This window comes from Ictalurus punctatus, chromosome 6, assembly GCF_001660625.3.
Source record: "Ictalurus punctatus breed USDA103 chromosome 6, Coco_2.0, whole genome shotgun sequence".
NCBI classification, from domain to species: domain Eukaryota; kingdom Metazoa; phylum Chordata; class Actinopteri; order Siluriformes; family Ictaluridae; genus Ictalurus; species Ictalurus punctatus.
In genome coordinates this window covers 17,459,286-17,473,107 of record NC_030421.2, presented here as the reverse complement: position 1 = coordinate 17,473,107, position 13,822 = coordinate 17,459,286, and the positions used below count along the sequence as shown (strand labels likewise).

Here is a 13,822-nt window from a genome sequence, read left to right as displayed (position 1 = left end):
CTTCCTCTCACTCCTCCCTCTAGTGTACCTACACACACTTCAGATCCTTTCTCACACAAGGCTGAGCTTGAGAGTGAAAAATGTTTTGTAAATCATTTAATAACATGCAACGTAATATCAATATGGCATTGATTCAAATCAGGAATTTGCATCTAGGACTTTGCACCATTGTGTTTCTTCTAACTTGTGGAGGTAAGGATTCATACTGATATAATGAATTCAAGCTGTTTGCCTTTGTAACACATTGGTTTATTGGTATACTTTTCTGCAACAGAGTGGACATAGCAAATGTTTTTTTAAATATCTTTTTACTGTGTGTGAATTAAATTACAAGTGGACTTAAGAGCCTTAGAAAGATAATTGCTAATAGCCTAAGGAAGCAAATTTTGCAATGGTAGCTCAGTGGCTAAGACATTGGACTATAGATAGGAAGGGCATGAGTTCAAATCCCACCAAGCTGTCACTGCTGGGCCCTTGAGCAATGCCCAGTTCAACTGTATAAACTGCTCAGTTGCATAAAAATGAGATAAATGTAAGTTCCTCTGGAGAAGGATGTCTGCCAAATGCCATAAATAATAAATGTCACAATGGTTGTCTAATAATCAGTGATGAATCATTCTGAATATTCAAACCATTTCGTTCAATGGACTAAAAATAGAGGAGATTTTGAACATTAGGCTAATTTTCTATTATTATTAATTTTCTATTATGTTATGGATGTTAGAAAAGTATGTATGTTTACCATGGGTGTTTTTTTTTTTTTTTTGGTTTAATGTTAATTACAGGAATTCCAATTAATGAATTTAAATAAACCCAATTATACAAAACAACACAATATAATGGTAATGAATATGGCATTCATAGCATAATTCATAAAAACACATGAATAATAAATAAAAAGACTTTTCTGTTTTATTCTTGCAGATTGTACCAAGCCATATGAGAAAAATATTCTACACCAGATTAACAGAACTGCTTCTAAGGGGGAAACTGTTGTTTTTCACTGCAATGGAACTCTGACTAGTGAACTTAAAGATATTGGTTGGCGTAAAGATGGGAATGGTATTTTTATCCAGAGCTCAGTTATAAACCAAACTGTGTTCAACTACACATCGAGCAGGATGCAGGTTAATCCCCGAAATCCAAGAGAACTGCAGATATCTGATGTACAGCTTTCAGATAAAGGATTATACTTATGTTTTCCATTAGACATGCAGTGGATATTGACCATAGAAGGTAATTATACATATGGTGGTCCGTGGAAAACCTCAGATGTTTCTGTGACTGAATTCTTCCAAAACAGCCTTTTGGTCATTATTGGGGTTTCAAACTAACATAGGGGTGCAGCGGCTCAACTATAATGTGGCACAACTGTAAAGTGACACAATTGTAGCACACTTGTGAAACTGTGACTTCATTATCGATATACATCACTTCTTGCCAGTTGGAAGGGGGACAGCAGGGTTCGTCCACGCACAGAAAAAAACACATTAAGGTGCAGGTAGAAAATCTGTGCAGGTGTGTGTGTGTGTGTGTGTGTGTGTGTGTGTGTGTGTGTGTGTGTGTGTATCTCTAAACTAACTGTTAGCATACAGGTGCATATCAAAAAATTAGAATATCATGGAAAATTTAAATTTTCATTAATTTAATTTAAAAAAGTGCAACTTTCATATATTCTAGATTCATTACACATAAAGTGAAATATTTCAAGCCTTTTTTTGTTTTACTCTTGATGATTACAGCTTACAGCTCATGGAAATCAAAAATTCAGTATCTTAAAATATATTTTGAGAGTAATCAGAATGCTTTAAAATGCTAATTCTTTATTTCTGGTTCACATGCATGCAAAAGAGAAAACATTTTCTTCCCTAATAGAAAATATTTACATTTTTCAATAATGTGAACAGTTTTTCCAGGCCACCACTCACTCTCTCTCTCTCTCTCTCTCTCTCTCTCTCTCTCTCTCTCTCTCTCTCTCTCTCTCTCTCTCTCTCTCACACACACACACACACACGCACACACGCACACACACACACACACACACACACACACACACACACACACACACACACACACACACACACACCTATGTACCTAGATGAGAAATCCTCAGTCAGTTACAATGGGTAAGAGTCATTCAAACTCACCACAGAAAACAAAAAAATGGAGTGCCATGAAACAACATTTAGTTTGTAGAATCTGGAGAAGCTGGACTCTAGGTCTCTGCTTCAGAAAATGTGGGTGCTAATACTGCATGTCAAATGCCATTTAATGAAAAAAGGCACCTCTGACCTGGGTTCAAGTATGCCTGTGCAAATTGTTTGTTTACACTGTGGCCTAACTTGTATTTAAACGGCAGAGCCCATTTATGATGGTCCTCAAAACAAAGCTGGTCATCAACCATGGTGGTCACTTCCACATAACACTTAATAGCTTTCACTAATCACAGGCCTGGCCTGCAGGCATAGGTTAATAGGTTTGCTGCTGCACTAATAGCTAGACTACATGGCCAAAAGTATATGGACACCTGACCATCACACCCATATGTGATTCTTCTCCAAACGGTTGCCACAAAGTTGGAAGCACAGAATTGTATCGTATGTCTTTGTATCTCCCTCTCTCTCACACACATACATGCATACATGCATGCATACATACATACATACATACATACATATATAATGTTGTGAGTAATTTTTCATTTTAAGTGATACTAACCATTTCCTTTTATCTAATTTTGATGCTAATACAGACAAGGAACTACAGCAAAAAACAACAAAACAACTGTACATAGTTACAGTACCCTCAGTTACAGGAGCTGCTGCAATATGTGTCATTATCTTCTGTGCTGTGTGTATTCATAGGTGAGTGAATAGAGCAGAGCATACTATACAGCATATACCACACATCTACACACATATATATAATTTTTGTGTTATATATATATATATATATATATATATATATATATATATATATATATATATATATATATATATATAACACACAAAAATTATGGCTGCAACAACTAATCAGTGATAATCGATTATTGAGTCTGTGACGTCACTGTGGATAACCCCCTGTCAGTGATGTCACTTTACAACGGGGAAAGGGGAAAAACGCATTTCTATAAATAAAGCACATCTGAGAAACAGCAGAGGTCACACAGTGAGCTGCAGCAGGAAAAGTGCACGATCCAGTTTTTCCAAAACATGACAATGTTAATATTAAGCGCTTCAAACAAACTCGTAAGTGTATTAATATGGCTTGTCGTGTCAGATCCTGCGACAGATGTGTGTGCTAATTAATGTGTTCCAGACATGTTTTCTTCAGCACAGAAATGACATTTTTACCTTTATATCCTTATCTTTAAACGTTAAATTCACACCAGTATTTCCATTTTACATAAAGTCTCGTCCTGACAGTGAGTGAGTCTCCAATAAACTTCACTCAATGAGGGCGAGTCCACGTATGCACGTGAGTCAAACAGTGTGCAATAGAAAGGAAGCTAAATAACTCTGAGTAAAATATTCATTTTGATCAAATATGTTGTTTCATTTTATGTTTAGAAACAAAAGTAATTGTGTTTATGAGAGCAGTAACTGTAATGGGATTATAACATGTAATTGTAAGAGAAATGTAAGAGAAATGTATGAGGTGTTATACATTTACAGAATAAAGTAACATGTTACTGTGTTCAAATGAGTGAATGTGTGTTACTGCAGAATATTCAACCTCTTACCAGTTAACACTTAGTTTGTGTTTTTTTCGCATTTTTAATATAGTGATTTAACTTTTGCTAAAAGCTTGTGGACAATCAGTTGTTTTTTTTGTTTTCAAAATATAATGTTAATATATTTTTTGACCCTTTGCACAATGTATAGCATAGCCTACATAGATGGGTTTAATACCTTTTTCATAGCATTCAGTTTGCACAATGTTTGAAGGACAACACTGGGCAGGATGTGAAATAATGTTTTTTTTCTCGAAAAAAATACAGAAAATAAAAATTGCCCTTTTAATCAGACTAATCAATTAATTGAAGAAATAATCGACAGCTCAATCGATTATTAAAATAATTATAATTTGCAGCCCTTAAATAAAAAGACATGTTCTGAATTTTAATGGATCTGTTTGTATATAATGCATACTTCTCTTTTAATATTGTCATTACAGTTAACGTCATGATTTGAATCTAATCTAACTCTTTATTAGATCTTCTATTCTAATATATATATATATATATATATATATATATATATATATATATATATATATATATATATATATGTGTGTGTGTGTGTGTGTGTGTGTGTGTGTGTGTGTGTGTGTGTGTGTGTGTGTGTGCAGCTGCACAATTAATTGATTATTGAGCTCGATTAAGATTTTGACTGCCCACGATTACATGAGCATGATTGACTGTGATATTAATGTTTAAAGTTGTTCCTCCGCTCATAGAAAACTCACGCAACATTTCACGATAAACAATTGAGACACGTGGGGTTTAAATGACAAACGTAATTAAGGGTGAACACAAAACAGCTGAGACTAATGATGATACATAACCAATGACAATACAGGGGTGGAGACAGGACAGAAATCATAACAAATGCACACGTAGAAAGTCACTAAATAACCCGGAAGCACGCTGCGAGGGGAAATCATGACACTTACATGTTGCTAAATGGCACTACAGAGGTTGTTGGGGACATTAAACGTCATCACACCGAACAGGAAAAGTCTTTGCAGATAAACTGGTTCACAATTGCTGTGCACAATTCCCCCCCAAAAGTGGATGAAGATTCATTCAAAGAGTAAATCCGTATTATGGAAAATGTATTTAAATGAAGTTTGGAACAGTTGTGGGAAGCTTGGTGATGGTGACGTTGAAGTCCCAGTGTAATGCTAACTTCCAAAATGACGTCATTCCTGCACCACTTTATTTGGTGATTTGGCTGCGTCTCTGCTCCTGTAAACACTGTTATTGCCATTTCTGCATAGGCCAGAATTGTTTTCATTTGGTTGATGGCATTTTTATTTTTTACTTATCGTATATTTTTGGTACAATTTTATTTATATTTTGCTCCTACGAGATGATGCACTTTAAGGATCAGTCTAATTTAATACAAAGATTTGTACATTAGCAGGAATGTAGCACAACATGGAGGTGAAAGCAGTGGTCTGTTTATTTAAATGTGAAAGTGCAATAAGAATATGTTGTCCCTAAAATGAATGAATAATCGTGATAAATAATGGTGATCTCAATATTGATCAAAATTATTGGGATTATCATTTTTCCCATAATCATGTAGCCCTAGATCTAAGTTACATTTGTTACATAAGTTACATCTCCATGCCTTTATATATGTACCAAACATTCATGTGCAATAAAGGCAAAACTAGTTATATTTACAAGGAAATACATTTTATGTTCTGTATTAAATCTGACTGCAGAATTTACCAACACATTGCAAATTAAAAAATATAACACTTATTTTTTAACACAGGAAATATAAGAAGAAAGAGGCATCTGATCAGACAGACACAATGGATAACCATGTGAGTTTTATGAATACATATTTTATACACACATAATATAGAATTCTCATTTGTATTACTAAAGATTACAATATTACAATCTTTACAATATTACAATAATATTACAATACCATAATAGAATTCAATACCTTGTATATCCAATTGTGTGTTGTGATACATCATCAGTGTACTTAATGTCTTTTACAAAAATACTCTACTGTCATGGATATCAAACAATTGCAAACACAACACAGGTTTAAATATAGGTGTGCAACAATTATTGGCACTGCTATGAATTCATATAAGAAAAATATGTTTGAAATATATTCCCATTGATATTTATTTTTTTTTAGTACACCTGGTTGACTAGGAACAGGAGGGTACAATTATGAGCTAACACATAGGCCAAATTCCCTTAGTCATTCATCACAATGGGTAAGACAAAGTAATATAGCTGTGAAATGCGGCAAAAGATTGTTGAACTTCACAAAATGGGAAGTGGCTATAAGATAATCAGGGCAATAATTAAGAAGTTCCAGTCAACCGGAAATGTTATGAATCAACCTGTTATTGGACGTGTGTCTATATTGTCTGAACGCACTGTGAAGAGGATGGTTCAAGTGAGGAAAAAATCAGCATGGATCACAGCTGGAGAATTGCAGAAGTTAATTGTGTCTTGGGGTCAGAAAGTCTCCAAAATTACAATCCAAAGTCAACTACATCATCACAAGTTGTTTGGAAGGGTTTCAAGAAAAAAGCCTCTACTCTCATCCAAAAACAATCTAAACCATCTTCAGTTTGCCAGACACTACTGGAACTTCAAATGGGATTGGGTTCTATGGTCAGATGAAACCAAAATAGACCTTTTTGGCAATAAATACAGGTACTTTTGGTGCACACAGAGATTTTTCCATATGGAAAAGTGCCTCATGCCCAAGGTTAAATAAAGTGGGGGCTCTTTAATGTTTTTTTTTTTTTTTTTTTTTTTTGGGGGGGGGGGGGGTTGTTTGTTTTTTTGGGGTTTTTTTAGGATACATGTTTTTTGTTAGGATACATGGCATCAACAGATATTAAATGAAAACTTGACTGCCTCTTGCAGGATCATGCAGGACAATGATCCAAAACATACATCAAAATAAACACAAAAATGGTTTACTGACTACAAAATCAAGGTCTTGCCATGGCCATCCCAGTCCCCTGACTTGAAATTCTGTGGGGTGAACTGAAGAGATAGTCCACCAGCGGGACCTCGAAATTTGAAGGATCTGGAGAGATTCTTTATGGAGGAATGGTCTGAGATCCCTTGCCATGTATTCTCTAACTTCATCAGGCATTATAGGAGAAGACTCAGAGCTGTTATCATTGCTTTGATTATTATTGTCAAAAATTGTGCCAATAATTGTTGCACCACTACATTTAACAAAGATTTATATTTTTAATAAACTTGCGTTGTGTTTGCAATTGTATGATATCCATGAGAGCAGAATATTTTTTGTGAATTCTTTTAACAAAGATCAAAAAGATAAACAATAAAGACAATTTTTTACAGCCTTCTTTGCTCACATTTACCAAGGGTGTCAATATTAATGGATGGCACTGAATATATCAACATAAATATGACCTAAAACATCATCAGATTTTCTCAAATCCTAAAAGTACAGTGCTGTGAAAAGTAATTGCCCCAACTTGATTTCTTTTGTTTTTGTATATATCGCATACTAAATTGTTTCAGGAACTAAAACTAATTTTAAGATTTTTTTTTTATCCAATACCAACTGGGCCTGTGTGAAAATGTATTTGCCCCATAGTTACTAATTCCGCAAACCTAAGAAACTGTATTCATAATGGTGTTCAGCTGAACTAGACACAACCAGGCCTGATTACTGCAAACCCTGTTCAATCAAATCAACACTTAAATAGAACTATTTAAACAGTATGAAGTTTGCTTCAATAAAATAAAATAAAAAATAAAAACAGTATAGTGTGTTTGCTCAGGTTGCCTTTGTTTTATGTTGCATTTTGTTTGAAGATCTAAAACTATTTATTATGAGATATACACAAACAGAAGAAATCAGGATGAGGCGAATACTGTTTCACAGAACCCAATTAAACAAATGAGACAAAAATATTATAGTTGGTCATTTATTTATTGAGGAAAATGATCCAATATCACATATCGGTGAGTGCCAAAAGTATGTGAACCTTTGCTTTCAGTATCTGGTGTGACCCCCTTGTGCAGCAATAACTGCAACTAAACTTTTCCGGTAACTGTTGATCAGCCATGGACATCGGCTTGGCTGAATTTTAGCCCATTCCTCAGTACAGAACAGCTTCAACTCTGGGATGTTGGTGGGTTTCCTCACATGAACTGCTTGTTTCAGGTCCTTCCACAACATTTTTAAAAATTCAGATCAGGACTTTGACTTGACCATTCCAAAACATTAACTTTATTTTTCTTTAACCATTTTTGGTAGAATGATTTCTGTGCTTAGGGTCATTGTCTTTCTGCATGACCCACTTTCACTTGAGATTCAGTTCATGAGCAGATGTCCTGACATTTTCGTTTAGAATTCGCTGGTATAGTTCGGAATTCATTAATGATGGCAAGCCATCCAGGCCCAGATGCAGCAAAACAGGCCCAAACCAAGATACCATCACCACCATGTTTCACAGATGGGATAGGTTCTTTTACTGGAATGCAGTGTTTTCCTTTCTCCAAACATAATGCTAGTTTAAAACAAAACACTAGATTTTGGTATCATCCATCCACACAACAAATTTACAATGGCTTGTCCACGTGATCATTGAACTGTGGACGGGCAGCAATGTTCTTTTTGGCAAGCAATGGCTTTCTCCTTGCAACCCTGCCATGCACACCATTGTTGTTCAGTGATCTCCTGATGGTGGACTCATGAACATTAACATTAGCCAATGTGAGATAGGCCTTTGCTTTGAAGTTACCTTAGGCTCCTTTGTGACCTCACGGACTATTACACATCTTGCTCTTGGAGTGATCTTTGTTGGTTGATCACTCCTTGGGAGGGTAACAACGGTTTTGAATTTCCTCCATTTGTACACAATCTGTCTGACTGTGGATTGGTGGAGTCTAAACTCTTTAGAGATGCTTTATTATTATTATTATTATTATTATTATTATTATTATTATTATTATTATTATTAAACCTTTCCAGCCTGATGAGCATCAACAACTCTTTTTCTGAGGTCCTCAGAAATCTCCTTTGTTTGTGCCATGATACAACTCCAAACATGTGTTGTGAAGCTCAGACTTTGATAGATCCCTGTTCTTTAAATAAAACAGGGTGTTCACTGACACCTGATTGACATCATATCGATTGAAAACACCTGAATCTAATTTCACCTTCAAATTAACTGCTAATCCTAGAGGTTCACATACTTTTGCCACTCACAAGTATACATACTAAAGGATAATTTTCTTCAATGTATAAATGACCAAGTATAATATTTTTGTCTCATTTGTTTAATTGGTTTTTCTTTGTCTACTTTTAGGACTTCTTTTAGGATGTTTTAAGTCATATTTATTTAAAATTCTTAAGGGTTCACAAACTTTGAAGCACCACTGTACATAGGCTGGGTCGCTGGTTATATATTCGCAATGACTTGTATCTGAAGGCTGTTCCAAATAAAAGAAGCAGACTTTTTGCTTAACTTTTGTGCAGGGATATCACCAAGAGGTGCCCAGGGGTGGTCAGTGCCACTATAACATAAAGCATGTTCACTTGAAAGTATTTGAAACTGAACGATTTGGTAAATCTTGCTGTTATAGTCTAGATTGAATAATAATAATGGAACACTCACTACAACATCTCTGGGAAATTTCAAAGTTCAAAGAATAAGAAAATTTAGTTAGGTAACACAGAAGTGAATTATTCCCTGGCCCAATGACCACACTGAACCAACACCAAACAAAATGTTTGAAAAACAATATTCATTATTTGGAAGCCTAAATTTGGATTGCTTTAGGCTGTTATTAGCTACCATTAGCTACAGATTTTGAATTCATAATGTTAGTGTAGCAGTGTAATGTGTAGTAGCCATGGACATAACAAGTGCTGAGGAAAATAATGATGACCACCTTCAGAGAACTGGATTGAATATATTGAGTATACTACAGTCAGTCCACCAATTAGCTTACTAAAGTGGTGCTAAAATTTGTATCATAACTCAGAGTAGACATATGAAGTAGCGCAGTCTTCATTTTAAAAAATAATGAAAAGTGTACCTAACAAGACAGTTCCTATCACAAAACGTATTATACCAATAACCAGTATTGTTTTTATATTATACCATTCACCTGTATGAAATATTCATTTGTTTGTCAAAAGCAACCACATGGAGGAAGAATGAACCGCAATCAGAGCAGTCAGTATTTTGAGAGATTTAATTCAGTTTATGGAGAAATTCAGATCTGAAGATTTCTCAAGAATACTAAAGGTATGCACTGTATGACAAGTGTAAGAAACACAGAACACTTTCAAATGGATTGTTATTTAATGTTATTTATTTAATTTGTATCAAAATAAATTGAACATAAAATATACAATTACAAATAGCATATTAAATTGTTCTCATACTCTACAATGTCTAGGTGTACTAAAAATAAATTCGTCTAAGTAGTGTTTCATACTTTTTTCATTCTTTCAACACACAAATTAATTCCCTTGCTTCCACAGGGCACAGAATGTCAACCAGTTTTGGGTCTGCGAGTGTGGATATTTAGCTGGTGTCACTTGAAAACACACTGTATGCCCAGAAATTGAAACTGATTATATATGTGATGCGCTTCTGTGAAAATCAGACCGATTGCACAGTACCCAGTACACCTTGTGTAGTTCTTATGAACAAGCTATTAACTGCACAGTCAATTTTCTGAACTATCTATTACAGATACGAGTATTTGGACACCTGACCATCACAGCCATACATTTATGGCATTTGGCAGACACCATTAACCAGAGTGACTTACAGAAGTGCTTTGAAGTCTCCATCAATAAATACACCCTGATACTAGTTCACTAATCACAGACTAAAAATACTATCAGTCTAAGAACTCTGTTAGGGAGGTAATGTAGTAGGAAAGCACACAGACAACACAATTTGTTTATTCAGTTATTTTTATTAAACTGCTAATTTAAGTACTCCAGGAAGTGGTAGGTCTTTAGACGTCGTTTGAAGACTGCTAGTGACCCAGTCTTTTGGACAACTAGGGGAAATTCATTCTAGAACCTAGATGCTTTGAGGTAAGTGGGTGCTGGTTCATTTTTGACTTTGAAGGCAAGCATCAGTGTTTACATCTGATGCGGGCAGCTACAGGAAGCCAGTGGAGGGAACGTAGCAATGGGGTGGTGTGGGAGAACTTAGGAAGGCTGAAAACAAGTCATGCAGCTGCATTTTGGATCAGTTGCAGAGGTTGAATGGTACTCAGAGGCAGACCTGCCAAAAGCAAGTTGCAGTAATCCTGTCTCAAACTGAACAAGCACCTGAATGGCCTGTGTGGATAGAAATGGATGAATGCTTCTGATCTTATAAAGGAGAAATTGACATGAGCATGTCAGATTAGCACTGTGAGAAGAAAAGGACAGTTGATTGTCCATGGTTACCACAAGCTTGCATTCAGTGACCGAAGGTGAGGTCAGAGTTTAAGTTTCATTAAGTTTCAGCTGATGAGCTGCCATCCATGATGAGGTGTCTGTAAGACATGCTGAGATCTGAGCAGAAACATGAGTGTCTGAGGGAGGGAAGGAGAGGATGAGTTGAGTATCATCCGCATAGCAGTAGTCTGAAAGATCCATATGTGCTTGTTCAATTTTCCAATCCAAATCCACTCTTTTCACTAAATTTTGGAGCATGGCTGTAGGGATTTACCCATTTAACAACAAGAATATTAGTCATGCACTGATGTCAAGCGAGAAGATCTAGCATGCAGTCGGCATTCCATTTCATCCAAAAGGTGTTCAGTGTGGTTGAGGTCAGGGCTCTGTGCAGGCCTCTTGAGTTCTTTCACTCGAGCCTTGGAAAACTATATCTTCATAGAGCTCGCTGTGTACTAGGGCAGTGTCATGCTGGCACCGGTTTTGGGCCCCTTAGTTCCAGTAAGGGGAAACTTAATCCTACACCATAGATATTCTACACAATTGTGTGCTTCCAACTTTGTAGCAACAGCTTCGGGAAAGCCCAAGTATGGTGTGATGGTCAGGTGTCCACGTGCTTTTGGCCATATACAGTATGAAAATGGACAGGAACACCAGATTGTGACTTATTTCATTCTTTGAAAACATTAAGAATATTACTGGTCAGGATTCTATTCAAATAAATTATTTTTAACATTTAATAAATTATTTATTAAACCATAAATTTGAACAAATCCTAATGGCTGATTTCTGTTCTGGAAAAAACAAGTATCTTTCTTTCACCAAACAAGTTTTCCCAGCGAGGGGGAGGGTCGGTATCAGGTTGGAGGCCCCTGTAATATTTTCCAGTTTCAAATGCTTATTCCTAGATGGTTAATGTAACACACATACAGCACAGCTGATTAAAGTATATACCTGTTAAAAACATTATTATAATGCAACTACTGTGAAAATGTTATTCAAGTCAGATAATGCTATTTTGCACAGTAATTTTGCCATATAGATGCATTCATTGAAATAAAATATCTAACCACCCCAAATGTCAAATAAATGTGCTTCTTAGTTACTGTGTAAGCACATGGATATAGAGGTGACAGCCAATACTGTAGGAGGATAGGATAGGTCTGATTTTATAAGGATAAAATTCCAGGTCATACACAATACAAGTTCAGTGATACACAATCCAAAGGGCAAGAGTTGGCACACAGAATATCAGAGGTAAATAGAAACAAAGGAAAACCCAAGTCAGGAAAACCAGAACAGCGATGAAGGGTCCTACAATCCCTGGCAAAAATGATGGAATTCACCCGTGTTTTTTACTTCGTAGCAAATAAACAAATCACAGATATGTCACAAAACATTTTTTGTTTAATAGCCGAACATGGAGTTGTGAAACATACCTCAAACAAGTTAAATGAAATTTTCTCCCAGATCAAATCCAGGAAAAAATTATGGAATCGCTCAATGTTTAGGGAAAAAACTATGGAAGCACCTTGTAATTTGCATTTCTAAAGCAAATACCAGCACAAGTCTTAAAATGCAAATTAGTCTGCAGTTAAAAGAGAGTGCTTGCCAACCTTAATCTTGGACCTTCTGAAACAAAAACATGGTCCTAACAAGAGAGTAAGAGAGTTGTCTATTGAAAAATGGAAAGTTTTATAAAACTCCTTCAAAAAGGATATCCAGTATGGAGTGTGGCAAAACTTGTTGGTTGTTCCCAGTCAGCCGTGTCTAAAATTTGGTGCAAGTATAAACACACTGGGAAGGTTAAAAATGGAAAGCATACGGGCAGACCAAGAAAGACATCAAAAAATAAAGATACAAAACTCAAAGCATTTTCTCATTCCATCGGTAGAAAATAGGTTTGGTGATGATGATCATTTTTCAGGATGATAATGCATCATGTGTTAAAGTTTTTCTTCAGAAAGGGCATATCACCATAATGAAATGGCCAGCAAACAGTCCAAACTTCAATCCGAAAATTTATAAAAAATTTAAATTGAAAATTTATTGTGGAACTTTAAAAAAATTGGTCCATGACAAGGCTCCATCCTACAAGCTGATCGTATTCCAATGTCTAGCAAACAGCATGGCATTGCAGCTAGTATAAATTTCTGATGGGAAGGGGTGCCCTCTGTTGGTGTAGTGGATAGATCTGACACGACACGAGTTCCATAAATGCTAAATGAATATCTCCTAACAGAAACCTTCACCATGTCAACAATTACACATTTTAATTTCACATTTTGTCTATTTATGTGCACATCATGCCCCTTCCAATTAGCTGTTACTAAGAAGATTAGAAAATTAGAACTAGATCATTAATATAACTTATACTTTGCCTTGCAGACAGCACTTTTGCAGAGTCTTTTGTTGATTAATTAGTGTGTTTTAATTCAATAACTTTAGACAACATCCAATTTCTATTAAGTTTCAGGTGACAGACAGCAGTGTTGCCAGGTCTACCCCCTCTTACAGAACTTAGATATTTACAGGAAAATATTTAAAGGAACCTATTTAGCAGGATATGTAGGTTCACAACCCATTCCAGAATTGTTGATACACAATTCAAATTTAGAAAGAAAACAAACAATTTGGAATGACTTTTTCCATTG

The 13,822-nt window shown here is 35.6% G+C and overlaps 1 protein-coding gene across 1 annotated transcript; it reads left to right on the top strand.

Moving 5' to 3' along the window:
• The first annotated feature begins 3 nt into the window (after positions 1 to 3).
• LOC108266945 (uncharacterized) lies at positions 4 to 12,838 on the top strand. Its single transcript, XM_053680909.1, has 6 exons — positions 4 to 192; positions 925 to 1,236; positions 2,753 to 2,864; positions 5,508 to 5,559; positions 9,903 to 10,011; positions 10,251 to 12,838. The coding sequence occupies exons 1-5, from the start codon at positions 81 to 83 to the stop codon at positions 9,987 to 9,989; spliced, it is 675 nt and encodes a 224-aa protein (XP_053536884.1). The 5' UTR covers positions 4 to 80; the 3' UTR covers positions 9,990 to 10,011; positions 10,251 to 12,838.
• Positions 12,839 to 13,822: the final 984 nt, after the last annotated feature.